This window comes from Artemia franciscana, unplaced genomic scaffold (genome assembly GCF_032884065.1).
Source record: "Artemia franciscana unplaced genomic scaffold, ASM3288406v1 PGA_scaffold_166, whole genome shotgun sequence".
Classification (NCBI taxonomy): Eukaryota; Metazoa; Arthropoda; class Branchiopoda; order Anostraca; family Artemiidae; genus Artemia; species Artemia franciscana.
Window position 1 is genome coordinate 2,573 of NW_027062637.1, and position 26,992 is coordinate 29,564.

The window sequence follows — 26,992 nt, forward strand, 5'->3', positions numbered from 1 at the left end:
AAGTCTAGAATTTGTTGTGAAAATTTTGCGCTTGAAGGGCCTTGAAATTTTTTTTTTTTTTTAACAATCGTGCTTCCCATGTATCGGATGCTGCTCCAGATAATGAAGTTGTAAGATTTCCGCCTTCTAGTATGAGCAAGTATGTTAATATATCAAGTGACAATGCAAATGATTTTATAGTTTGTAGTTGGAATTGCCATATTACTGGTTTTTAGTATGACATAATTCCGTCGCAGGGTTTCCTTCTGTTAATATTCTTGCAATTTGTGAAATGTTTTAACTGGGAATACTCTGCTGCTGTCTTATAAGTGCCAAGGTCCGTTGAGGGTGGTCTAATCTTGTAAGTATCTGGTTATCTTCTCTATTCTCTATCTTGAATCCCAGTTTACGGATATTAAATCACAAAATAAGGATCTTAAAGTTGGTAATGTTAATAGATCTCCGATTGGACCCATCTCCTATTTTCTTCAGATCCTTAATGAGCTTTTGGATTTAATAAGATGACGTTTATGTGACCTTGTAATAATGGGGACTTTAACTAGATCCTGACTGATGTCTCCTCTACTACGGTGGATTTTTTTTTTCAACTATGCTCGCTGCTGGGGCTCTGCCAGCAGCCTGAAACCCGATACGTTTAACTGATGCTTCATCGTCTTTAATCTATAACATTTCCCCCGTATCTTAATTTGGTTCAGAATTCTGCTGTAGTGAGTGACATTTCAGATCATTTTCTTGTACTTTCCAGTTTTGGTCTGGTTTGGTCAAGTTCGGTCAAGACGAAGATTGGAATACCCCAGCTTCTGTTTCAGCTTCTTTTAGGTCTGTTTTGAATGAACAGATCCGCCTCTGATCCCATTTACCTGATAATTCATGGAATATTTTTGGCGAGGAAAATGATTTCTGTTCAAAGTTTGATTCTTTTTATGAGTCAGTGAAAACGTCTAATTTTCGTTTATGTGCACTGTCCCTTTCTACTTCAAGGTCAAACAGATCTGTTTCTCTTAACCTATGGATGACCCCCTTCTTATAAGTTGGGGGGGGGGAATATGTAAGTCAGCAAAGCCATCTTCCATTACTGCACGTCTTTTCAAGTTCTACACGAATGTTTTTACCTCTTTTTGCCGGAAGACAAAATCCTATATTATTTAAAAAAAAAATCGCGAAATGCGGGATGGATATCCGAGAAACCTGGCAACGGATTAAATCCGTCCTCAAACGTTTTTTTTCAGGCTCCTTTTGTCCCTCCAAGTCTGGTAGTTGATAGTGTGGTTGTTGAGGGTGGTCCTTCTATTCAAGAAGCATTTATATCATATTTTACCAATATTGGGAAAACTATTGCTTCTTGAGTCAGGTCTTTGTCGTCGCAGCCAGATTACAAATCTTATGTAGGACCACCTTGTCTCAAGTCGATGGTGTCGTATCCTGCTTCTCATGTTGAAGTAGTTAGGATCGTCCATACCTTCCCCAGATTTCTCCAGGTACCCTTTTAAAGCTGGGTTGACTCTGACTGAGGTTAGAGAGTCACGCAACTGACCCCCGTCCCAAACCAAAGAACTGGCTATACCAGGGATCGCACCCGTGCTCCTTGGACAAAGAAGTCTCAAACCAGCGCGCTAACCACTTAGTACCATCACTATTTTACCAGCCTGGGCATTACAGTCCCTTAATAAAAAATGCTACATTTCTAACCAGGATACTGTTCTATTCTAGCAGTTTCTAGGACACCTACTATCACTATTTTTCCTTACTGGACATTAAAGTCCCCTAATACTATCTTTCTAACCTGGATCTTGTCTTGGCCGTTGTGCAGCGGCACCACTATTCTGTTAAAGCGCCAGCCAGCCTCGGTAAACCGAAGTCTAAGAAAGCATTTGACAAGCATATTATTTCCTTTTGCGCTCTTTTTATAGGTGTGTCTGTTTTTATGTTTTAAAATAAGAATATTTTAAGGTCTTACTTATATAAACATTTAAATCTTATTTATAAGAGTATGTTTTATTCAAACTGGCTTCAATCGCTTTTGAGCACCAAATAATTTTTGCCATCTTACATATTTTAAGAAACAAAGCACGTAAATAATCAATATGGCTTCAGAGCAGCTTCGTTTTTTTTTGTTCTTTTTTTTTAATGCTAAGATCGATGACACACAACAATTTACATGCACAGAAGCACTTTATTCTACAATCTCCCCAAAGTTTAAAGATTTCTCCATAAGTTTTCGATATCAATTACAATTTACAGGTTCTGGGCACTTTTTTCGAAGCTTTACCCCCGTACCTCCTATCGCAAAAATATTACGTATTGCGTGACCAAAATAATAGCGTTTTCAACCAAAGTGGATTAATGAACTCAAAAATAAACTTACTCTTTTTATGAGCTTTACTTTTGTGTGAAAGAAGTTCTGACCAAGTATTAAAGTGTTCTTGACAGCCATCCATGCTACATCTGTATCCCTCGTGTATTTTCTGGTGTCTTTTTAACTTGCTCGAAACCAAAAACGACTTGTCACACTTGTCACATCTACAATTATGTAAGTTGCATAATAAAATTTAATTTTCTACTAGATTTATTTAGGTTTTCTATATCTTTGCAAAAGAGTTGTTTATCGTTTTTGTTTATTTATAATACTCCGTACTTTGTGTTTTTTATGCTTTTACGGGTAATACAGTCATTCATCCATTCATAGAGCTATATCTTTATATCTTTGCAATATGATAAGGAAATAAGGGATCTTGCTAAAACGTTCATAATATCATTTAAGGATTTTATCAAAAGTCACCTCAAATTATTTAATACGACAGGAACCAGCGTTGTGTACGAAATGACCTTTGTCAAGGGTTAAATTGTAACTTTATAATGCAAACGACTGCTTTTTTTTGAAAATAAAGGAAATGCAAAAAAAAAAAAATACGAAGCGCTTCTATAAAGTAGAGAATGGCCATCGCGCAGCGTTCCATTCGAAACCAATAAACTCAAAGAGACAGAGTAGACTTTAGAGGTCTTGTCTAAATATTATATCGCGCATCAGTCCCATCAAAACAGCGAGCGCATAAGGATCGATCGTTGTGCGGTGTTATTTTTTAATGATCACAGGGCAAAAAATGAAAAAAAAAAAGAGTTAACGACAGATCAGGGTTATGAAATAAAACTCTGTGTACCCTGAGGAAAACTGTTTGAGAGAATTTTGCGGTGATTGGGAACGTCTGAGGAAACATTGCCATGTCATAAGGCTTTTCGCTGACATATTCGCTGACATAATTCAAAGACGAGAGGGAGATTCAAGACAAGGGACGCTCTCTGGTTCAGCTTATACTTAATTGGGGGAGAATTAAGTATGCGCATGTCAACAGTGCACAAAATTGTAACTGAGAATCTTAACATGAAAAAAACTTTGCAAAATTGGTGTCAAAAGCATCGAGTGATAAATGAAAAAAAAAGACGAATTGGCATGTGATGTGAAACGGTGGACTTTGTGGAAGGCGAAGCACACTTCTAAGACACCCTAATAGACCCAAGGGAACTGTTTTAAAGAATAAGATGTTCATCAAATATAGCGATTAAATTGCAGTTTATAAACGCAGTCTCATTACTTTTTGCCTCAATAGGATCAATCAGTTTGAACAGAAACCAGAATTCTAACAAACGCATATACTCAAGATAAAGTATTGTAGATATTAGGCTTTTCTGGTCCATTACAAAACCGTTTTATGCTAGGACACTCTGTGTTATAAAAAATGTGTATGATGACCGAGTCCGTTGATTTTTGAATTAAAAAAAGGGAGTAGTTGTGGGAAAAGTCAAAGTCATGGCCAATTCTAGAAAAAGCCGACAGATTGTCCAATCAAATGGGCATCAAGTGCAAGGTTAATTTTAACCCTTTGATTGCCGTTGTTACTGTCTCCAACTTATGCTACACCTCTCATGCATGTCACTCCACAATGCTGAACTAGAGTCAACCAGTTGAGGTTCTACCTTGCCTTTTCGCAATTATAATTGCCAATTTGATCATATTATAGACAATTGTCGATTATAACTGACGAAGTCAAATTGTTTATATATAGTCCAATTCGCCTATATACAACCAAATGTAAAATGTACGAGATTGATATCTACAATGAACAGCGGGTATAAAAATTAAATGGAATTCCCCCAAATTGAACTGAGAATCTTGGACCTAAAAGCTTGCATAGTGCAACATCAATATCTATTGGCTACAGAAGAAATGAAATAAACGAAGAATGTCCAACACAAAAATTGGAACCTGTATCTCTGGCAGTATCATTTGTCTTCCAGATAGACATTCTCCATGTCTTTTGACCTTCCCATCAGAATTCATTTATGATAGATTTAACTCAATTTCCAAACCTACGTCATTCATTGACCGGAGATATTTCGAAGACATTCGTTTCAACCTCTTTATTCATTCACTATCCTTAGTTGTAAGTAACTTGGAAAATATTGCAACTTAGGTGATTTGGATTGTTGTTTGCAATCTTGAACTATTGACTATGAAAATCACCGATAATGGGATTTTATATATTCATGGATCCTACTAAATGTGCAAAACAAAAGAGATAAAACTTTATTTTTGCACTATGATAGTGCGAAACTGTAAAAGACTAAACAGACTAAACTATTTTTTTAAACACGGTATTAATGAATTGCTAAGCAGCCCTTACACTAGTCAAACTATTGAGATTAATTGGTGACAAATGACATGGGCACCAACTAGGACCTAGAAACTAACGCCAAAATTAGTTTACATTTATCAAACAGTTCGTGGTAACGAACTGTAGTAAGGAGCGACCCGACTCAATAGTAACCAAAACTCTAAAAAATGGTATTTTGATATCAATAGCTACATCAAAAGAATCGCATTTCAATGCTGATTTTAAATATATTAGTTAAGTTTAATTAAGTTTAGTCTTACCCATAAAAATTTAAGAGCCTGAGAAAATTCGCGTTATTTTAGAAAATAGGGAGAAACACCCCCTAAAAGTCATAGAATCTTAACGAAAATCACACCATCAGATTCAGCGTATCAGAGAACCCTATTGTAGAAGTTTCAAGCTCCTATCTACAAAAATGTGGAATTTTGTATTTTTTGCCAGAAGGCAGATCACGGATGCGTGTATATTTGTTTGTTTTTTTTTTCCCCAGGGGTGATCGTATCGACCCAGTGGTCCTAGAATCTAGTGAGAGGACTCATTCTAACGGAAATGAAAAGTTCTAGAGCCCTTTTTAAGTGACCAGAAAAATTGGAGGGCATCTAGGCCCCCTCCCATGCTAATTATTTTCCCAAAGTCACCAGATCATAATTCTGAGATAGCCATTTTATTCAGCGTAGTCAAAAAACCTTGTAACTATGTCTTTGGGGACGACTTACTCCCCCACAGTCCCCGTGGGAGGGCCCACAAGTTACAAATTTTGACCAGTGCTTACATATAGTAATGGTTATTTGGAAGTGTAAAGACGTTTTCAGGGGGATTTTTAGGTTGTGGGGGGGGGGGGGGGGGGGTTGAGAAGAGGGGGATATGTTGGAGGAACTTTCCTTGGAGGAATTTGTCATGGGGAATAAAATTTTCATGAAGGGAGCGCAGGATTTTCCAGCATTATTAAAAAAAAACAATGAAAAGATAAATATGAAAGTTCTTTTCAACTGAAAGTAAGGAGAAGCATTAAAACTTAAAACGAACAGAAATTATTACGCATATGATGGACTCACCTCCTCCTAATACCTCGTTCTTTACGCTAAAGTATTTTTGGTAATTTCAACTATTTATTCTACCGCTTTTGCAATTCAGGGGTCATTCTTAAGAAATTAGGACAAAATTTAAGCTTTAATGTAAAGAGCGAGGTACTGACGAGGGGCCGAACTCCTTCATATCTTCTATATATATAAAAATAAGTTGTCTGTGTGTGGATCTGTGGATCAGGTGACGTCATGTTTGTTCGCATATGACGTCTGAATTATTTCACACTAATACAAAAGAAGAAAAAAACTAAAAAAGGTAAAAACTACAAAAAAAACTAAAAAGAAAAAAAAACTAAAAAAGCTAAAAAACTAAAAAAAACTAAAAAAAGGTAAAAATCTAATAACTAAAAAAAACTGAAAAAAATAAAAAAAGGCAAAAACTACAAAAAAATAAAAAAACTAATAAAAAAACTAAAAAAGCTAAAAAAATAAAAAAACTAAAAAAAAACTAAAAAAAGGTAAAAAACTAAAAAAACTAAAAACTAAAAAAGAAAAAAAACTAAAAAAAAGGAAAAAACTGAAAAATAAAAGAGAAAAAGAAAACTAAAAAAATATGAATAAATATATATAAAAATAAGTTGTTTGTGGGTTATGTCTGTCTGTCTGTCTGTCGAGTGACGTCGTGTTTGTCCGCATATGACGTCTGAATTATTTCACACTAATACAAAAGAAGAAAAAAAACTAAAAAAGGTAAAAACTAAAAAAAAAAACTAAAAAGAAAAAACAACTAAAAAAGCTAAAAAACTAAAAAAAACTAAAAAAAGGTAAAAAACTAAAAACTAAAAAAAAACTGAAAAAACTAAAAAAGGCAAAAACTAAAAAAAAACTAAAAACTAATAAAAAAACTAAAAAAACTAAAAAACTAAAAAAACTAAAAAAACTAAAAAAAGGTAAAAAACAAAAAAAAACTAAAAACTAAAAAAGAAAAAACTATAAAAAAGGAAAAAACTGAAAAATAAGAGAAAAAGAAAACTAAAAAAATATTAATAAATATAAAAAATATAAATATAAATATAATATAAATTAGCAATCAACAAAGCACCGAGACACAAATGACGACCGGGACACAGGGAGTATAAATGACGACCAGGACATAAGTAAAAAAAAAAAAACTAAAAAAACTAAAAAAATGGTAAAAACTACAAAAAAACTAAAAACTAATAAAAAAACTAAAAAATCTAAAAATCTAAATAAACTAAAAAAGAAAAAAAAAAGAAAAAAGGAAAAAAATAAAGGAGAAAAACAAAACTAAAAAACGAATGTATATACAGACCGGGACACCGGGATACAAATGACGACCGGGACACAGGGAATATAAATGACGACCGGGACACAGGAACACAACTACAATGGGGACGCCGGGGGGCACAGGGGGATATAAATGACGACCGGGACACCGGGACACAAGGAATATAAATGACGCCTGGGACACTCAAAGAGAAATCACAGACTGGAACACCGGGACACAAATGACGACCGGGACACAGGGAATATAAATGACGACCGGGACACAGGGACATAACTACAAAGGGGACGCCGGGGTGCACAGGGGGATATATAAATGACGATGGCGACTCAGGGAATGGTCGATTAGCAATCACCATCAACAAAGCTCAAGGGCAATCATTAGAATCATGAGGTATAGATCTGAATACGGATTGTTTTCCCATGGACCATTATATGTTGCATGTTCAAGAGTCGGTAAACCTGACAATCTATTTATATGCAAAGACAATGGGACAGCAAAGAATGTTGTATATTCGCAAGTTTTACGTAGTTAAATATATATATATATATATATATATATATATATATATATATATATATATATATATATATATATATATATATATATATATATATATATATATATATATATATATATATATATATATATCTATCTATCTATCTATATTCACAGGTGGGACATAGGGACACAACTACAATGGCGCGTAACTAATATGGCGTGTAACGACTTACGCACGCGGGGGGGCTTGGGGGGGGCGCGAAGCGCCCCCACCAACTAGGTGTTGGGGTGGCGCGAAGCGCCACCACCAACAGCTAGTACGTAATAAAAACATGAGAATACAGAAGTTCGTTACGTCAGCTAATTTGTATGTTACGTATATCTTTTACTAATAAAAACATTTGTAAAAATTAAAAGTTCTAGTTGCCTTTTTAATTAACCAAAAAATCAGAGGGCAACTAGGCCTCCTCCCCTGCTCCTTTTTTCCTCAAAATCATTCAATCAAAACTACGAGAAAGCCATTTAGCAAAAAGAAAAAAATATACAAATTTCGTTTTAATTATTCATCTGCGGAGAGCCAAAATCAAAACATGCATTGATTCAAAAACGTTCAGAAATTAAATAAAAAAAAAAAGCTTTTTTAATGGAAAGTAAGGAGCGACATTAAAATAAACGAACAGAAATTACTTCGTATATGAAAGGGGATGCTTCCTCATCAACGCCCCGCTCTTTACGCTAAAGTTTTTTACTGTTTTAAAAAGTAGAGTTTAGAGAAAGAGTCAAACTTTAGCGTAAAGAGCGGGGCGTTGATGAGGAAGCATCCCCTTTCATTATTATAGGAACCATGTTGTTATTGAAGATTCATATAAAGTCAATTAGTCAAGTTTATACAAAATTTGGCTACTTTTTTATCACAAAAATGCTTATGGTGAAGCAAAGAAAGCTAAATTCAAGGGAAAGATGAATCCATGTAAGCTCAAAGAGATTAAAATCAAAATTAAACAGAGGATATTTTACTTGAATGGTTTTATTCCTGTGTGTTCATATTCATGTGATTTTAGCTGCTGATGCTTCTTGAATTTTTTTGAGCAGACAGGACACGAGAACGGTGTTTCTGCACCAGTGCAATTGTCATTTGTATTCGTGTTCCCATGAGATGCACTTTCCACCAAACAGATAGTATTGGTTGAAGATTTCCTACAATCAAAGAAACAAATCTATAAAAGACAATTAATACATGATGTAAAAATTCAAAATAAAAGCATAAGAAATTCTGAATTAGAAATTCGCCCTAAAATTACCGACACTACTACTATAATTGCTCGTTGAGACTTTTTATTAGTGGTCAAATGGAAAAATGTTTGAACAGAAAAAATACGAATACAATTCGTACGTGTCTTATAGAATACAAGACACATACGAATTCTACAAATTTAATCAAGAGCTAAAATCTACGCACATTCATTAGATTTAAAGAAACATTTGAGGCATAGTTATTGTGACTTCTTCTACTGAAAGTAAAGGGTTATTTCTGGTTGGTTTTTAACTGAATTGAGAATTTAAACGTGCTTTATTTAATTATATAGATGTACCCACACGATGTTACAGTGCCCTGCTATCACTACAGTAAAGAGAAACAAAAAGAAAAAAGACATGTCAGGGCTCTAAGCACTTTTTTCGGATCCCCGAGAATGTATGTTCCACTTAACTTTTACTATGAGGATAAACACAAATGGAATTTATCATTCTTAAATAATCTTGGAGTTTGAGTTAATACATTTTTTACTAAGCAGTTTCATTTCAAAATTTTTCTTTTAATTTTCATTCAATGACAGGATTGGGAGGAAGAGCATTCAAGAGGGGAGAAAAATTCTACATTACGATGAAGTTATGAAGTTGTATAGAGCGCAAAAATATAAACATTAGCTTTCAAATGAGCTCTTAAACAGTTCTCCCTTCAATGTTTCAGTGCCCCTTCTGAGTAGAAAAAAGAAAAATAAACACTTCAGCTTTACAACCACTTTTTCAAAATTCCCAGCAAGTTGATTCGTAATTGCCTTTTACTGTTAAGGTAAACATAAATACAAATTATCATCCCTGAATCGAATTTAAATGAAAACTTGTTTTTATTAGGCAGTTTCATTTTCAAATTTGTCTCTTAGTTGTATTTTTTTTATCCCTAAATTTGCGGCGCCAGGTAATTTTAAGTATGTGATATGCTACTAATTTTTTTTTACATTGTACCTTCACAAGGCTGTAAATTTTTTCCGATTCTTCTTTTGAACGAGTGGACATAGAAGTATTTTTAAAGAAAACTTCCCCAGGAAAATCGCTACAAATCAAAGTACACTGTCGGTTGAAGCTGTTCTTCAAGTTCGAAGTTCTTGGCGTGTTAACCAAAATAATTGGGACAAGCTGTGTGCCCTCGTGTCTGTCTTGTCGGTCAACAAACGTGGGTCACAATACAAAAAAGCTCTAGATAAGCAAGTGAGTTCATGCGCTTGTAGAAAACAGCCATCGACACTCCATAAAACCTTTCGCTAAGTGACAATCAGAGATATATAGATATTTAGAGATATATAGGCAACGACTGAACCATCCCTATTAGTTTGTTGTCACTTACTAAGTGGGTCGGAAGAGAGATTAAACAAAAATTGCCTCTAGAGATTATAATCCTCTGGTTAAGACTTTTCGACAGTGGAGACTAGTATGACCCTTTTTATGCTTCCCAGCCTTTCCACTCCACCAATGCAGCTAAAGTGCCATTGCACTTTGGTGTCATATGGCACTTTACGATGCAGTTATGAAGACATATTTATAGAAATAACGAGGGTATAAGTAGTAAATTTTAAATAAGCCATCAAACATCACTATACAATTTTGCAGTTGCCTACTAGCCCTGGCGGAAAATGAAAAAGACATGATTGCTAATTAAAGCGATTTTTTTTAGTTTTTAAGATGAAGGTTCAAGGGTTTTCAGCCATGGGTGTGCTACATTTTCATTTCAATGAGAAGCTTTTGCGAATGTTTAAAGCTCCTTTATGTAACCTCCGGAACACTTTTTTATTTTTCAGATGAACCTGAATAATAGTTATTATTCTTAAAACCACCTTTAAATGAATTTTTTTCCACTAGATAGCATCTTTCAAACTTACTTTTAAACTTTGGGTTACTTTTGTCTGTGGTTTGTGGTTTACTAGGTTCTAGCTATTGCCACAGCCATACCTTGTGTTTTCAACCTCACCAATTCCACAGATGAATTTCCTTTTGATTCCCCCCCCCCCGTTACACAAACTGATATTCTACGGGAAAAAATATCATGACAAACACGATCATGGTAAAAACGCGAGGTGCTGTATAGTTTAGGAAACCTGTACAAAAAGGGGGTTAACCTCAGGCAAGTTGCTATGCCAATTATTCTTTCACTAACCGACCTGCTAGTTCCAAATCCAAAAAGTCTGCCATTCTGTCTTTTACAGATTTGAGTTTTTATGTTGAATTTGAGGTTGAGGTAAAAAAAAAATTATTAAGTAAAAACCACCAAATGCGGTCAGATATACCATTCCGTCGCTTTTTTTACTGATGAACATGAAACTAAATATTTCAAGTCAAATGAGTTGTTTGGGGTTCAAGGCTCTGAGAAAAAGTGGGCTTGAGACAGAGGTAGAGCCTGCATGCGTATGTTAAACATGGCTTATGGCAAAATAGTTGCAGTCTCGAGCCTGTGGTAACATCGACGACTGGGCCCAGGTAAATTCCAGTATGTCTGAAACCCATAATTTTGTGAAAGTGAATAAGAATGAGGAGGTGGAGGGGAAGCTGAAAGGAATATTTAACAAAAAAAACAAAAAAACAAAAAAAACACACATTTAGTCGAAAAGCTTCCCTTAGCTGGGATGAAACAATAGTTTCCAAATAGAGATCAGTACAATCAGACATAATGTAACACAGAGATCAATTACATAAGGCAGATAAAAGTCACAATAACACAATGGATTCACTGAGTAGTGGTAAAACTATTTAAACTTGATCTTCTTGTTTACTACCATCGTCTTCACAGTTTTCTGTTTCGCAATTAGAAGAGCTTGTTCCTTTACAATTGCCACAAGCCAAGGTCCATGTTAAGCCATCTTTTTTGCAACAACATCGCAGCATCGAACACTCGCCCTTGCAATTTAAGTGAAACACTGAGATAATAGAAGGCGGTGCCGAGGATCTACCTGAATTTACAGGTCGCAATTTTCCTTGCCAAACAATCTAGCCAAACTCCGAAGGATCCAGTCGACAATCAACATTTTTCAACGATTGTACTTAGAAATATACCGAGGCGAATAATATTTGCAAACGAAGATTGTTGGTGGGAGCGTTTCTACCTCCTATTTCCCGGAACTTTCGATTTTTCTAAGGAACTTTCAGTAGCGGACCTGGTTTCGTTTCATTTTCTACAGCCTTAAAAAACATAAGCATGACCTTCTCTGCAGCTTCGCTAATGTCGTCTTTTGTAGAAGCTGATTTAAGGAATAGTCCAACGATATCCTGAAAGTTTTCTTATTTTCGCGTGGTTCAGTGGTGTAAATTTTCCAATGCCATAAATTCGTGAAGTTGAATCGCATCCGAGAAAGGCAAGGAGGAAAAAATTTACTCGCAAAGGGCGCTACCGAGTTTCAGCTTGGCTGCCAATATATCCCGCAGACAGCTTCCAGCTTTCCGTGACTTTGACTGGAAATAGAAAAATATCGGTTCAAGTTTTTGCTTCATAATTCTATATCTTCAACTATTACCACAGTTGGTTGGCGTTCTTCCGAAACGACCGCAATTATCACAATCAGCAGGTTGGCATAGGCTGGCGACTGGTATACTTTACATCCCTCATAATTTAGGTAGCATGACAGCATGTTGATGATTACCTGGTTGATTTCTGAGTTGCTAAGGAAATCATCTTTATTTTACTAAAAAATGTATCTGTGGCTGAATGCTGATCGTAGGACTGCCTTTAGAGCTGTTGCTCCTCCCTTGCGTCCTGTCTTTCATTAAGGGTCCAGCTAAATACTCTTCAAACGCTATGAAAGCACAGCATATCTTTGCTTCACATGTTCAACGTATTTGGTGGAGATATGCACGTATATGGTACATTTTTTCCGAAGTGAAGGATGTAGAAGGGCTCCACAATCTAGCACATGCAGAAGTTCATCGCAGACCTTCAACTTTGCCCCAGGTCGCATTGGCAAACCCTGGTTTGTCCACCAATCGAAAGAGACCATTCGGCTCAAAAAACGAGGGTGCCGGGAAGAAGAGTTCATACTCGAAAAATATCTCGAGTTGTTCATTTGAAATCTGTGCAACAGTGAATAGCCTTTTAAAAAATAAAGCAGGTTTAACATTGGGCAGTTTTGCTGCTGACACTTTGCACTCTCGTAGTAACAGCAGTTGTTTTCTTCTTGAGTGTTAATGTTTGTATCTTCTCTAGTCATGCCAGTCGGGTTCTCTAAACCTATTGGTATGACTTCGTCTACGTTCACCTGCTCACTCGCGATTTCGCCATTTATTATATTCTTGAGTGGTAGCTTCACTGTGAAAGGCAAACAAATCTAGGAGAAAGTGGACAACTTTTTCAACATCGTTAAAGTCACGTTCAATTCTTGTTACCCCAGTGTCTTTTTGCTGCTCACTAGTCTCAAATATTATTTCCATGAGTTCTTGGAGTGCAGGGCTGATAGCAAACCGCGCAGAAGCCAATACAAGCTATGTTAGCCGCTGCAACTCACTCATAATGTGTTTACGTGTTAAACTTCCACGAGTTTTTAGAGAACGCATAAACACTTTTTCTATGACCAGGTCAGGGGAAAGTCCAGCTCAGAATGTGTTAGAGGCCCTTATCACGAAACCGCCGTTTTCAAATTCGTTGAATATCTGAGGATTTATTTCATCAAGGTCGACAATTTTCTGAAGATAAAATAATAATAATAATAATAATTTATTTCTTACCCACTTACAAATGGGAAAAAGTGGAGTACAAGGAGAAAAACAAAGAACTTCAAATAACACAAAGAACACAAAAAAATAATCTATGTAGGACTTAGTATACAAGTTTTGGTTGGAAGACGCGATGAACCAAATCATCTATTCTCCACCATGGAGGTGAAGGTCCCAGTTGCCTGTTCTTTCAGACAAAATTGAAGACTGGCAGATTTCATGGGAGGAAAAATTCAGGAAGAGGGCTCCGGTCATAACCATCACGAATCACATGGTAAGGCAACAATAAACTACGTATAGGGGTTTTGTCTATAAATGCGACTTTGTAAAACAGTACCCATCAGGACATGGTAGTCAAACAGAAACGGTTAAAAAACCAAGATTTAGTTCAGTGATGACTCAGTAAAATTGGCTACCGCAACTTTTACTTAAATTTGGATTTTTTTTTCTAAGAACAGTCATAAGGTTGAGCACAGACTTTTGACCTCTATGAATGTTAGTAGGGGATTGGGTTCCTCTGAAGAGCATAAATCCACTAAGTGACAATTTATTGGCAAAACAAGAAGCAAAAAATACTGAAAAGCTTAAAGAATTACCACCACATTTTGGAAGCAAAATTCTCCCTAGATGTATATTTCATAATCCGTATAAAAATAAAGGTTAGTTTTCAAGAAACAATAGTTTTTAATTCTGTTACAATATAAAAGTGAGAAATCAGACACCCAAAGTATTGGTTCAGTATTGATTAAGAGTTCATGGTGTTAAGACCTTTTATTTTTAGATTTAAATCTATCATCAGTTGGCAAAAGATTATAGTTTAGTTACAGTAATTACACTGAAAATAACAAATTCAGTTTCAAAGTATAAATATTCCCTTAGGAGCTTTGTAAAGGATTCTTTTGAATTTAAATTAATCGGATGTTGGTTGTTTGACAGCATGGTGAGTAAAAAACTGATTTGGTTCTAGACTTTGGCTTATTATCCATAATTATTGGATATACCATTATGACGGAATATGTACATTCGTTGGTGTTGAATTTCGTGCAATCTAATCTTAAAGAAGGAGTAAGTGTTGAAGTTATTGCTAACCATGCTGATGGTTTTTTCGACGAGAAGTCTATTGTGGCAGCTAAAATAGAACTGTGGTCTCGTGTTTACGAGGGTGAACGTGTACAAAGACATCAAGGCGATCAAGCTAATTATCGTCACATTAAGGACATGATAAAAATCTTCCAGAAATGCAATACCGAAGATTTGTCTTTGTCGACATACGTGATTATTTTGACGACCAAGGTTATTGTTATTCCTCCTGTGGCTTATTCTAGCTTCGCCTCAAAGCTTGCAAGCACAGATTCGGAACTTAAGTAATTTCACGAGAAGATTTCGTCTTATGATCTTAATTTCCCCCCTCTTAACAGTTCCGGCCCTTAGTCATTGAATCATGATCAGACGACCGTTGTTATTTCAAAAGTCCCATCACAATTAAACAATCCTGCGAAGCGTCGCGAAATAATAGACTGTATTCCAGGTCATTAATGCATTCATAGCATTAAGCCTTCCAGCGATAAGCTGGTGGTACGAATGGTTAAGATTGCTGCAAAGGACTTTTGCAATACAATTCCATCTATAATGAGATTTTGTGACGTCTAAGTAAAAAAAAAAAGAAATATATTGGAATCATTAGGTAAAACAACCAATTTTGATGAGGGGATACTAATTGATTGCGGTAATATTACTCATGCAAGACTAATAGGTATTTCTTTGGCTGTTAAGAGTGTTTTTTGAAAACGCTGCTGCGCTCGCTAATGCACTTCGATTTGGCATAAAAGATTGGGTATGAGATATATCGAGTTTACGAATTCCAACGCCCATCCAAATGCTGTTATAATTGCCAATCACCTTATCACTTAAAATCAGATTGTAACAAAGAAAAACGCTGTTCCCATTGCGCAGGGTAACATGAATTCTCGCCTGATTCTCCATGCCAGGCTCCACTAAAATGTGCAAACTGTCAAGGCAATCACGTGTCATTTTCCTTGAAATGCTGAATCCTTTGTGAACGTTTGTCGAAACGGCCATCTTATAATAGAAAATGAGGGCTAAGACTAATACAGCTATTTTTTCAGATGTGTTTATGCTCGTATTTAGTCCCTGATCCTTTTTTATTGGGTGACCCTACGTCAATTTTTAAAAGCGGCAAGGATCCAAATTTGTTACGCTTCGTATAGGCCTATTATGGTTGGTTGTACTTTAAGTAAAGTATCTGAATATATTTTGCTCCCTGATCTCCTGTCTAAAGTCGATTATATGTCTAATCAGTTTAGCTTCAAGCCGTATATAGGATGCTAACATGCTCATCGTGCTCTAATTTCGCTATTACTTGAAGCACATAAAAATGGTTTTGAGGTTCCCTTTAGTGCACTCGATGTTTCAAAAGCATTTGATTCAATATGCCATAGCCAACTTTGGTATTCATTGATCCAACTTGGTGTTAATGTGTCTATTATATCAACTCTTTGTTTCTCGTCTATGTGTCTATTATATCAACTCTTTGTTTGCTAATCCATATGTTCGACTCAAGTCAGGTGATACTAACGTTGGTAATATCTCTATCCGTTCTGATCTTAGGCAAGGAGGAGTCCTATTCCCGTATTTTTTTAATGCTTGTCTTTATTCTGTTCTACCACGTATTAATCTATCATGTTTTTTAGGCTTAACAAATCTTTCGTACATTGCATATGCAGATGATTTACTTTTGATTAGCCGCACTATATCTAGCCTAATTAAGTAGACCCAGCTTGTTTCTAGGTCTTTTGAGGAAATCGGCGTCAAACTTAAGTTCTGAAAAATGTAAATATTCAGTTTTTAATGCTAAACATCAAAGTAGTGATGTTGCTTGTGGTTCTTTTTCAGTTGAGCTTGTTTCTTTGATTCGGTGGCTTGGAATTAGTATTTATTCATCTTTATCGGCCTTTCGATCTTGTGGGCTTAATGATATTAAAAATAAAATTAAAATTGGGTACGCAAAAACTGTCCCCAACCGTGGCAGATTTTCAAAAAAGGCTTTATCCATACTTCATTCTACATATTGCCATCACTCTATATTGTTTCTGTCCGGCCTGCACCCATTTTTAATAATCAAGATTTACAAAATATAAAAGTTCTGAATTTTAGTTATTGCAAATATTCATTGTATCTGCCATGTTCTTAGAGAAATCAGAAGATTAATAGGAAATTTTGTGCCACTGATATTATTTTTGTTTATAAACGACTTAATACTACATTAGGTACTGATGCCTGTCAACACTTGGGTCCTTACCATCCTTTGATTAGATTGTATTATCTGTGTTATTTTGTTCTTCTTTCCTTTTGTGTTTTTATTCCGCTTACATTGTTAAAACAAGCGGGTTATAAATAAATTATCACTAAGTTATTAAAGCTGGAGATTTTTAAAGTTAATGTCAAACGCGAAAAAAATGTTACCAATACAGGCCATCAAAGAGTTATAATACAGTCCTGCAACCCATATAAGACACATTTTTGACAAATGTGACACTTTTTAAATCAAAGTGTGAAAAATAGATACTCACTTTGATTCTACAGGTCTTTGATGAAATGTTACTATATGTCTTTTCAGATGTTGCTGCATAAAGTAAGCTTTTCCACAATCAGGTTCTATGCAGAAGAACTCCCTCTGAAACAATAGAACTAAATAAAAAAAAAAAATCATTGGGCCTACTAACTGTAAATATACACTTAATAGTATAACATGTATAGACCTTTTTGTATCATTTCAAGAAAATGCTTAAAGTGATGAAAATTCTATCATAGGAGCATTTTATTAAAAGTAACAAAAATTCTGTCTAGAACATAAAGCAAGAAAATTCTGCCCCTTTATCTCTTTATAATACTTGCAAAAACTATACAGGGAACGAACCGTTAAAATTAAGCAGGCGATGTCCGAAAATATTGAACATTATCCGACAATTTGACTTAAAACCTGGCATTACAAAAAATAACAAGCCTCTAGCTTCATTGTATTTGTCTTTGACAATACAAACTTTAGCTTAAAGAGCAAGGGGTTAGGAGGGATACCGATCCCTCAACCAGGACTCTTAAATCAAAAATCCCTTCTGCACAGCAATGCTTAAAAGTAGCTCATTTAATGTATTTGCTTTTCGAGACAAAATACTAGATCTACGTTGCATGGGCAACGTGAGGTGCAGCGGCAACCTATGTTCGGCTTCGCCGACTAAAGTGTTGCGAGAGCAACACTTTGGTTTTGTTTCCTCGCTTCGATTATACGCTGAAGTTTTTAATCTGTAAGGATCTTAAAATAAATACTAGGTACACATGCTCGCAAAAGTTGCAAACCCCTCATTACAACTAGCAAAAGTTGCAAACCCTCATCGATGAAGATGATTGTAGCCTAACAGCCGATTATTACTTACAAGTCCCCTACATTTCTTACCACTGGAACCAAATTGGTCTTACCATAAAATACACCAAAACAAATAATAGGTGCACCAAGTAGCAGAAGTTGCGAGCCCCTCATTACCGAAAATGATTATGAGCTAACAGCTGACTGTTACTTAAAACTCCTCTATATGTCTCACTGTTGGTATCGACCTATTTTTGGTTTCAGTGTGTACCTTACTACTGAAGTTGTCAACCCCTTTAAACTTTCAAACTGGTATAGCTCATGAAGGAATTTTTCTACCAAAAAATGAATGGCATATACTCCGATGAGCTCATCAAGAGCTATCGATTGCCGTCGAAAAAAAATCTATCTGTCTTAGTTCAAAAGTTGACTTTTTTGCCGTAGGCCAAGTTTCTAATGTCATCACTTAGAAAGGAGCAAAGGATAAACTCTAATTTCTTTGGCAATAAGAGAATTTTCAAAGTTTAAGAGTATATCTGATACCATTTCTGTGTCGGCTTATTTTTGGTTTCAGTGTATAACTTCTACAGAAGTTGTCAACCCCTTTAAACTTTCAAACTGATATATCTCATGAAGGAATTTTTCTACCAAAAAACGGATGGCATATAGTTTGATCAGCTCATCAAGAGCTATCGACTGTCGTCGAAAAAAAAAATCTATCTGTCTTAGTTCAAAATATGACTTTTTTGCCACAGGCCAAGTTTCTAACGTCATCACTTAGGAAGGAGCAAAGGATAAACTCTAATTTCTTTGGCAATGAGAGAACTTTTAAAGTTTAAGAGGCACAACTGATACCATTTCTCTACCGCAATCCCAAGTGCGAAAAACCCAATTATAAACTCAGTTGAAATCACAAACAGAAATGGGTAGAAACAATAGATTTTTGGCCCCAGACAAGAGTTCTACAAAGCTTTCCAAAATGCAAAGTCATATTCATTAATCCGGCCTAAGGTCCACACTTTCCTTAAAAACCGCAGAAGTTAGGTCCTTACCACTTTCTAGGAATAAGCTGAAATCGTGGTGCAAGGAACAAAAAAAAACAAACGACAAAACCAAAGTTTTGCTGTCGCAACACAATAATTATCAGAATATTTCTATGCTTGCGTACAAGCATGTCAATGTGTATATAGTACCGGGGTCCAGCGGCTTGACAAAAAGGTAATGCTCCCGTCATCATTCATCGAATCAACACGCTACTTTGCTGAACATTGTGAAGATGCCTTGGCTATTGTTTGTCACCTTCTACCACCATATTTCTTTATAATTATGATTTGCAATCCTGATAGGCCCGATATATATAAAAAAAACAGCAAGCATTAAATCTGATGATAATAAGTTTATCATAGAAAAGTCCACCCAAGATAATCATGATCTCGTTGCTCGAGTTGCGAAACTAAAATTTGAGAAAATGATCGATGATATTGATAAAAGGCAGATATTTGGAAAAGTTGCAGCACATGTGTATACAATTGAATTTCAAAGACGTGGACCACCACATATGCATTTGCTACTGACCACGAGTATTCGTGATTAAATCTGTAATCCAGTCGAAATTGATGATCTTCTTTTGGCTGAATTTCCAAACACCAACGATGTTTTACTAGGAGAATTAGTTTCAAAGGGTATGATGGATAATCTGCGTGGGAATTGAATCTAAATGCGAGTCGTATGGTCAATAAAAATTGAAAATTGCAGTGCCGCTTCGGTTTTCTAATCCAATACAGTTCAGTTACATCTCTAGCGGACGATGAAAAACCAAAGTATCGGCGTCGTTATGATCCCAAATTAGACGAAATGAACAAAGAAGAATTTTTACAAGACCGTGCTAATGGAATCACTTTAAATAGAATCGAAAACCGAGTGTATGGGAACCACGAATCCCTTGACTGAGTGTCACCGGTCAAATTCATAACGTAGATTTTCTAGATCATCCTAAGTGCATCTATTTGCAAGTACTTCTCTATCATGTGAAAAATGCAACATGTTTGAAGATCTCAAAACTATGAATAACATTCTTTGTACCGCAAACAAACAAGCGTGCTTGGTTCATGGCTTTGAACTCGATTATCGGTTCGATGCCCAAAAGAATATCCAAAATATTAATAATAATAATAATAATTTATTTATAACCCACATCATAACAAGCTATGGCACTTGTGGAGTAACACAAAAAAAAGAAAATGAAATACACCGCAAATAAAATACACAAAATCACAAAATCAAAGAACACTGCTGTAGAGGTTTCAAGCTCATATTCTTGATTGAGAGTTCATACTGTAAACACCTCTATTGGATATAATCTGAACATAATCCCATTATACACTAAGACTCAATTATGATTCCCTATGGACTTCTCATAATCAACCTTGAACTTGAAAAAATTTGAACTTGGATTATTTAGTTACTTGATTTCCCAACGAACATTTATTGAAAATAGTTTCAGAATAGGAACTTGGATTATTTGAATATAAATTCCCTTGTTATTACGAATTAACGCCCTCGTTTGGTAGGAAATTGGTTTTGGACTTATTAATTAGTTGTACTACGAGTAGAATTGTATACTGAATATGACACGAACCAGAGCTGCTTCTGTCTGCCCTGGATGTGAGAGGCCCAAGAGCCTTCTGTAATGTGAATATTATTTGCACAGATTCTTGCTTTCGGAAATCCTGCTGATCCATAAGCTCTTTGGGAAAGATTCAAAAATCATTTGACAGAGGATTTTATTCGGCGAGCGTGACGAATTAATATATCTAAAGATACTGCAATTAAGCATGCTATCGTATTATTGCATCCAGGTTAAGTACGGTGGCAATAGAACGATGAAATTTTAGTTTTTGGGTGGAATGATATGGCATGGACAACAGCGGCACCTACAAAAATGACTCGTCATTGGAATCAGTGCTTCCACTCCTCCCGATTTATCGGGAGATCTCCCGACTTTTTGGAAAATCTCCCGACTGAAATTTCCTCCCGATAATCTCCCGATTTCTGTTGAATTGATCTCTGTCCAACTTGAAGTTTCTGATCTTTCTTGATTGTCTGGCAGAATGCAAAATATGTCTTTGTTGCCCGTAAAAGGGGGATTTCAAAGCCGACAGCCGCGTTTGATTCGAGGAAGTCAACTGCGGACCCTAATTAATGACCTAGTCGGTGACAGGATTTTTTTTAGGGTAAGTACCAAGTTTCCTGGAACTGGACAATTATACATCCTTGCACGTGGGCAACCCAAGAAGTAGGCTACTGACCTGTCCTAAGGGGTAGGCGGCTTTTCTGCTTCTATGATCTGTTTCTTTACCAAAATAACATGTTTTAACTTGAAACCAATTCTTAACCTGTTGCCAGTTCAAGGATTCTATAGTACAAATTCGAATACACTATTCTCACGGGTCTTATAGATATCCGGTATTCGCCAGACTACTAGCCTATATCAAAATAACGATTTCGAGTGTCGGCGAAATCGGCTTCACAAGTCACAACAGAGCAAAATAACACTAGGGAGTAGGGTCAAGAACTATGCTTTCCTTGCTTTGCAAACGGGCCATACTCATAGCGCCGCACACTACGCTTGCGACATTTAAAGCGAGACAAACATGCGGGTTTAGAAATTTCTAGTAAAGGTAATATGCGGTCTGCACACGTCGAGGAAACTGGGGAGGTCGTATCTTTTTTTTTGCTTTGTTCAAAATATGAAGTTATTGGAGCCAGCGCTGGTGCAAGACCGATTGAGTTTCAGTAAGGACGTTCACTATCGCTAGTGGTGCTAGTGTGGCTGCTGTTCGAGTGTGTCTCACTTTTTCCAGGTCTTGGCGCTACTGTCTAGTGTTATTTTGCTCTGCTTCACAATATAGGAGGATAGGAGGATGGATTTTAAGATGTAGGCCAAAGCCAGCCATACCAAATCTGTTTTCAAAGGGACAAATCTGTTTTCAAAGTGCCGATATGTCTAAATTTTATGTCACAGTGTTCAAAGTCTATTAAAAGTGTATTATTTTGCTTTTCAAAGTGTGTTATTTGTTCTGTTTTGGGGAGACCGGAAATCTCGAAAAACGGTTAGAATGGTGGGATCAGCGTATCAGGGACCCGATCAAACTGACTTGTAAATACAAATTTACTCGGTCCGATAGTCGTAGGGGGAGTGGAGGAAGGGGGAATCCGCAATATTGAGTCATGCGTAAATTTGGAACGGGTGATCAGATTCGAGTGAAATTTAATAATTGAAAAGAGGACATGTCTCTGGTGATCTTTTTCATGTCCGGACCGGATCCGACAACTATTTGGGGGGGGGAGGATACGTGACCGGCTTAGACTGGAGAGATCGGGATGTAACTTTGTGGAAATAAAAAAACAGATGCTCTGGATAAATCATTTACAGAAAAGTACGCATCATTACAGCCAAATCCAAAAATAAAATACTTTTTACAAAACGATACATTCTCGTGATTTCCAAGTTCATGGTCATTTTTATCTCAAGGGTTTTGGTTTCAAATGATCAGAACGAAAAGCAAATTCTGTATTTCATTTTCTGAACCAGCCTTGCAAGTGCCATACGAGCTACTAGCTCTTGTTGTGTTTCATATCATTCCTTTTAGATTGTTTTGTATAACTCTGCTGGAATTAACAAGTGGGCCAAAATTAAATAAATCATTGTCTGTAGGTAGCCTACTCTCCAAGTTCCAAGGCTAGACAGCTGTTAAAATTAGAAACATTGTGAGAACAAGTGTTATAATGACTCTTGTTTTCATCAGTTGTGTTAAAGTGATGGCTTACCTTTTGTGGCGTGAATTTTGTCTAGGGTATGTGGCCTACCGCCCATTTGCGCTCATAAGTAATACCTCTGAAAACTATAGGCCTATACTCCTGAAGAATATTAATGATTCAAACCACCTTAAACTTCCAATGTTCAAACTTTCCAAAATATTAGTCGTTTTAACTAACAGCTCTCTCCTTAAAAAAATATAAACAAAAGGAAGATAAAACAAAATCACCTTAGTAAACAGGAAAATATTAGTTCCTTACTTATTCAAGAAAATGGATTTTAACGCACGGAGAGAACCAATAATTTTTTTTTTCAATTTGAGCCCCAAAGCGAACTGTTATGGTTTTTGGGATCCCAACACGTAAGTGGAGGGATATCTATGACATCGCAAAAGTTGTCCGTCCGTCCGTCTGTTAGCACGATAACTCTCGATGGGGTAGAGATATTTTCTTCAAATTTAGTATGAGGATCAATTGGGTCAAAGTACAGGCCAAGTTTGTAGATGAGCCCTGTAGCCCCATATCTAGGGGTGGGGGAGGGGTTTCAAAATAAGGAACGAAACAAATGTTTTAAAAAGCCAATGAGATAGTCCATATAGGACATGCTGAATCCATATCTGAAACTTATTTTCTCGCCGGACAATTAGTTCGTACGGAATCCGGCCAAAACCGGAAAATTTGTTAAAAGTAAAAGTTTGATTTGAAGTTGATTAAAGGGTCGATTAAAGGGGTAAGAAGACATGCTGAATTCGTACATGACAATCGTCAACTACTCGGACGATTTAGTTTGCCCGGAATCCGGCCAAAGCCGGAAAAAAAATTAAAAGTTTTATTTATAGTTGATTAAATGTTCAGTTTAGGGGTAAGAAAATATACTGAATCCATATATGACAATTATTTTCTACCCGGACATACAGTTCGCCCGGAACTAGGCCTAAACCGGAAAATTTTAAAAAGTAAAATTTAAAGTTAATAAGAGGTTCGATATAGTGGTAAGGAGAGCAAATACGGCTCGCCGGGCAAATAGTTCGCCCGGAATCGGCCAAAACCTGATTTTTTTTTTTAAGTTTAAAGTTTATCTGAAGTTGGTTAGAGTTTCGATATAAGATTAGGGGGATGTACCTAATTTATTTTGAGGTTTAGTTTTTGCTGGACAAGTAGTTCACCGGGAATCCGGCCGAAAACGGATATTTGGTAGAAGCAAGGCAGGAAGCTTTGATCAAAGATAGGGTAAAAACCATATGCTGAATCCAAACCTGAACTTTGTTTTCTCGGAAGACCAGTCATTGGTCAAATATTAAATAGTACAGATATTCAAGGAGTCTGGCGAAGACTGGATCTACAAGACGCAATTGTCTGGATCAAATATAAAATTTATGGGATCTCATCGAAACCTTTGGTCTTGTTATGTTATATTTTGAGAGAACCCTGCAAGTCAGGAGTGTTGATAGTGAGATTTTGACCAATGACCAGTCATTGGTCAAATATTAAATAGTACAGATATTCAAGGAGTCTGGCGAAGACCGGATCTACAAGACGCAATTGTCTGGATCAAATATAAAATTTATGGGATCTCATCGAAACCTTTGGTCTTGTTATGTTATATTTTGAGAGAACCCTGCAAGTCAGGAGTGTTGATAGTGAGATTTATAGTCAGAGCGCATTGCAGTGGACACGTGCTGTACTTTTGTCATGTATATAAGTCTTATATACATGACAAAAGTACAGCACGTGTCCACTGCAATGCGCTCTGACTATAAATCTCACTATCAACACTCCTGACTTGCAGGGTTCTCTCAAAATATAACATAACAAGACCAAAGGTTTCGATGAGATCCCATAAATTTTATATTTGATCCAGACAATTGCGTCTTGTAGATCCGGTCTTCGCCAGACTCCTTGAATATCTGTACTATTTAATATTTGACCAATGACTGGTCTTCCGAGAAAACAAACTTATATTATAAGTGCACATGAGCCTAAACAAATACATGTTGCAGTATGTCCAGTAACAAACAACACTTTCCAGGCTCATGAGAAATGTCGGACGCAGATTATTCTGACTCCAATGAAGCTCAGGATATAAAACGAAGGAAAATTGAAAAGAAAATCGAAATTGTTCCTAGCAGTAGTGGCTCAGATGAGGAATTGATAATTGTGGAACCAAGCCCCAAGCCCCGAAAGAAAAAGAACAGTGGAAAACGTTACGAGCAAAAGTATGTGAAATCCTGGGAGATGGAAGATACATTTAAAGGCTGGCTTTCGAAGAAGCACGGATCTGAAGTTGCTATCTGTTTGTGGTGCAACGCTGAGCTTTCCTACAAAAAGGGTAAAACAGATCTCACTGCCCATGCCCGTACTTCTGTGCATGTTAAAAACACAGTGACCCCAAAAGCTATGCCTCCTGCTATTTCAGTGTACATGGTTCATGACGAGTTTCCGTCTGTGCTTGAGACTGAAGCTAAAATTGCTTCATTCCTGGTCAGCAACAACCTGCCATTTTCCCTTTCGGACCAGTTGATTCCCCTGCTGAAAGCGATGCCACCAAAATCGGTCCTTGATAAAGTGCGTCTCGGGAAACAAAAAGTTGTGAATGTTGTTCGTCAGGGACTCGGTCCTTACTACAAGCAAAAAGTTGTCGAAGAAATGAAGGTGAGACCTTTTTCTTTGGTCATCGACGAAACGACGGATGTGGGAACCGTTAAACAGCTCGCTGTATGTGTTTCCTTTTGTAACAACGAAATGGAAACGGATATCGATGTCATTGATTTTGTGGAGTGCTCAAACGGATCAGCAGTTTCCATTTTCACCAAACTGGAGGAAACTTTGGAGTTTTTAAGAGTAAGTGAAGTGCCTTTACGGAATTGGGTCGGGTTCTGTAGTGATACCACGAACGCCATGATGGGTTGTAACAACTCAGTGGCGACTCTGATCCAAAGAAGCTACCTTTGGGTATTAATAGTGAAGTGCAGTTGTCATTCCATTCATCTGTTCGCCTCATACACCTGCATGAAACTGACGAAGACTCTAGAAGACCTGTGTCGTCATGTGTACAATCATTTCAATATGAGCGCCAAGCGTACCGCTGTCCTGAAAGAATTTCAATCGTTTTCAGAGACTGCGGTCCACAAGATATTGGCACCAGGTCAAACAAGATGGCTTTCGCTACAAAACTGTGTCCACCGAATTCTAGAGCAGCGGAATGCCCTAACCTTGTATTTTACCAGTGCCCATTTTGAAGATCCGACTCACGGCAGTGAGTTAGTTCTGAGTGCCCTAAAAAATCCATTTATGAGGATCGTCATGATGTTCCTGGACTACGCGTTGGGACTTTTGAACGACTTCAATACCCTTTTCCAGTCCCAGGCGCCTATTTTCTACCGACTGAAAATCGAAGTCATTCAATTGGTGGAAACTCTGTTGAAAAACTTTATGAATGCTCGCGCAGTAAGGAGCTGTACCGACATCATGAAAATTGATGTTGAAGACGAAGCCAGTTATGTAGATCTGCGAAAGGTCTACCTCGGCTTAGATGCCGAAGCAGCAATGACTGGCCTTCTTGCGTCTAGTGATGGACGAAATGCCAATCCGACGAAGATGACAAGGTTTATTCTACCGCGAGAGAATTTTACAAGGAAGTGGTGGTCCAGATTAAAAACCGCTTCTCGTTCGACTCGGACATTTTCGCCTTCTCAGAACTACTTGACCCTGTTCAGGCTCAGGATCTGAATCCTCCTAGCCTGGCACCATTTTTGGCGAAATATAGCTTACCCTCCTGGTCCAAAAGTCTGATAGACAGAGAGTGGAGAGAGCAGAGCTCTGTAAGACAGTCAAATGGCGAAGATACCAGTTCGCTCTCAGTAACTGACTACTGGAAGCTTATATTTGCCCAGAAATACTCTAACGGCAAACCAAAGTTTGGTAACCTGAGGCTTGTCGTTGAGTACCTGTACGCTCTACCGTTTTCGAACGTAATAGCGGAGAGACTGTTAAGTGCTTTGAAGGACGCCAAAACAGACAAACGTAACTGCCTGTCGACAGTTACGATTAGTTCAACGCTTCAGACTAAACTTGGCATGAGTAGGCTTAAGGTGACACCTCAGTCTCTGGTCGTAGATGGGAGCATGAGGCACTTACTGAAAGGCGTAGTTGCTTCCGCAACCACTACTGAAGCTAGTGCCACTATCTTGAAATTGGCTTCTTTAGCGCGAGCTCGTCTGGCCCCAGAAAGAGCAAACAATACCGTTGACGATCAGGATTAGCTGCAGTGTTATCTAGTGAAAATTCTGACTGTGATTCGTATTCATAATTCTAGTTC

The 26,992-nt window shown here is 36.9% G+C and overlaps 1 protein-coding gene across 7 annotated transcripts in view; it reads right to left on the reverse strand.

Annotated features, from left to right (window-relative positions):
• Positions 1-2,264: 2,264 nt before the first annotated feature.
• Positions 2,265-26,992, reverse strand: part of LOC136041346 (transcription factor IIIA-like) — a 50,402-nt gene continuing 25,674 nt past the window's right edge. For all 7 annotated transcript variants that reach the window (XM_065725985.1, XM_065725979.1, XM_065725980.1 and 4 more), the window contains exons 3-5: positions 17,066-17,169; positions 8,520-8,699; positions 2,265-2,520 (exon numbers count right to left, since the gene is read on the reverse strand). In XM_065725985.1, the coding sequence (XP_065582057.1) occupies positions 2,295-2,520; positions 8,520-8,699; positions 17,066-17,169 (510 nt within the window). In that variant the 3' untranslated portion in view covers positions 2,265-2,294. The remainder of the gene's footprint in view (positions 2,521-8,519; positions 8,700-17,065; positions 17,170-26,992) is intronic.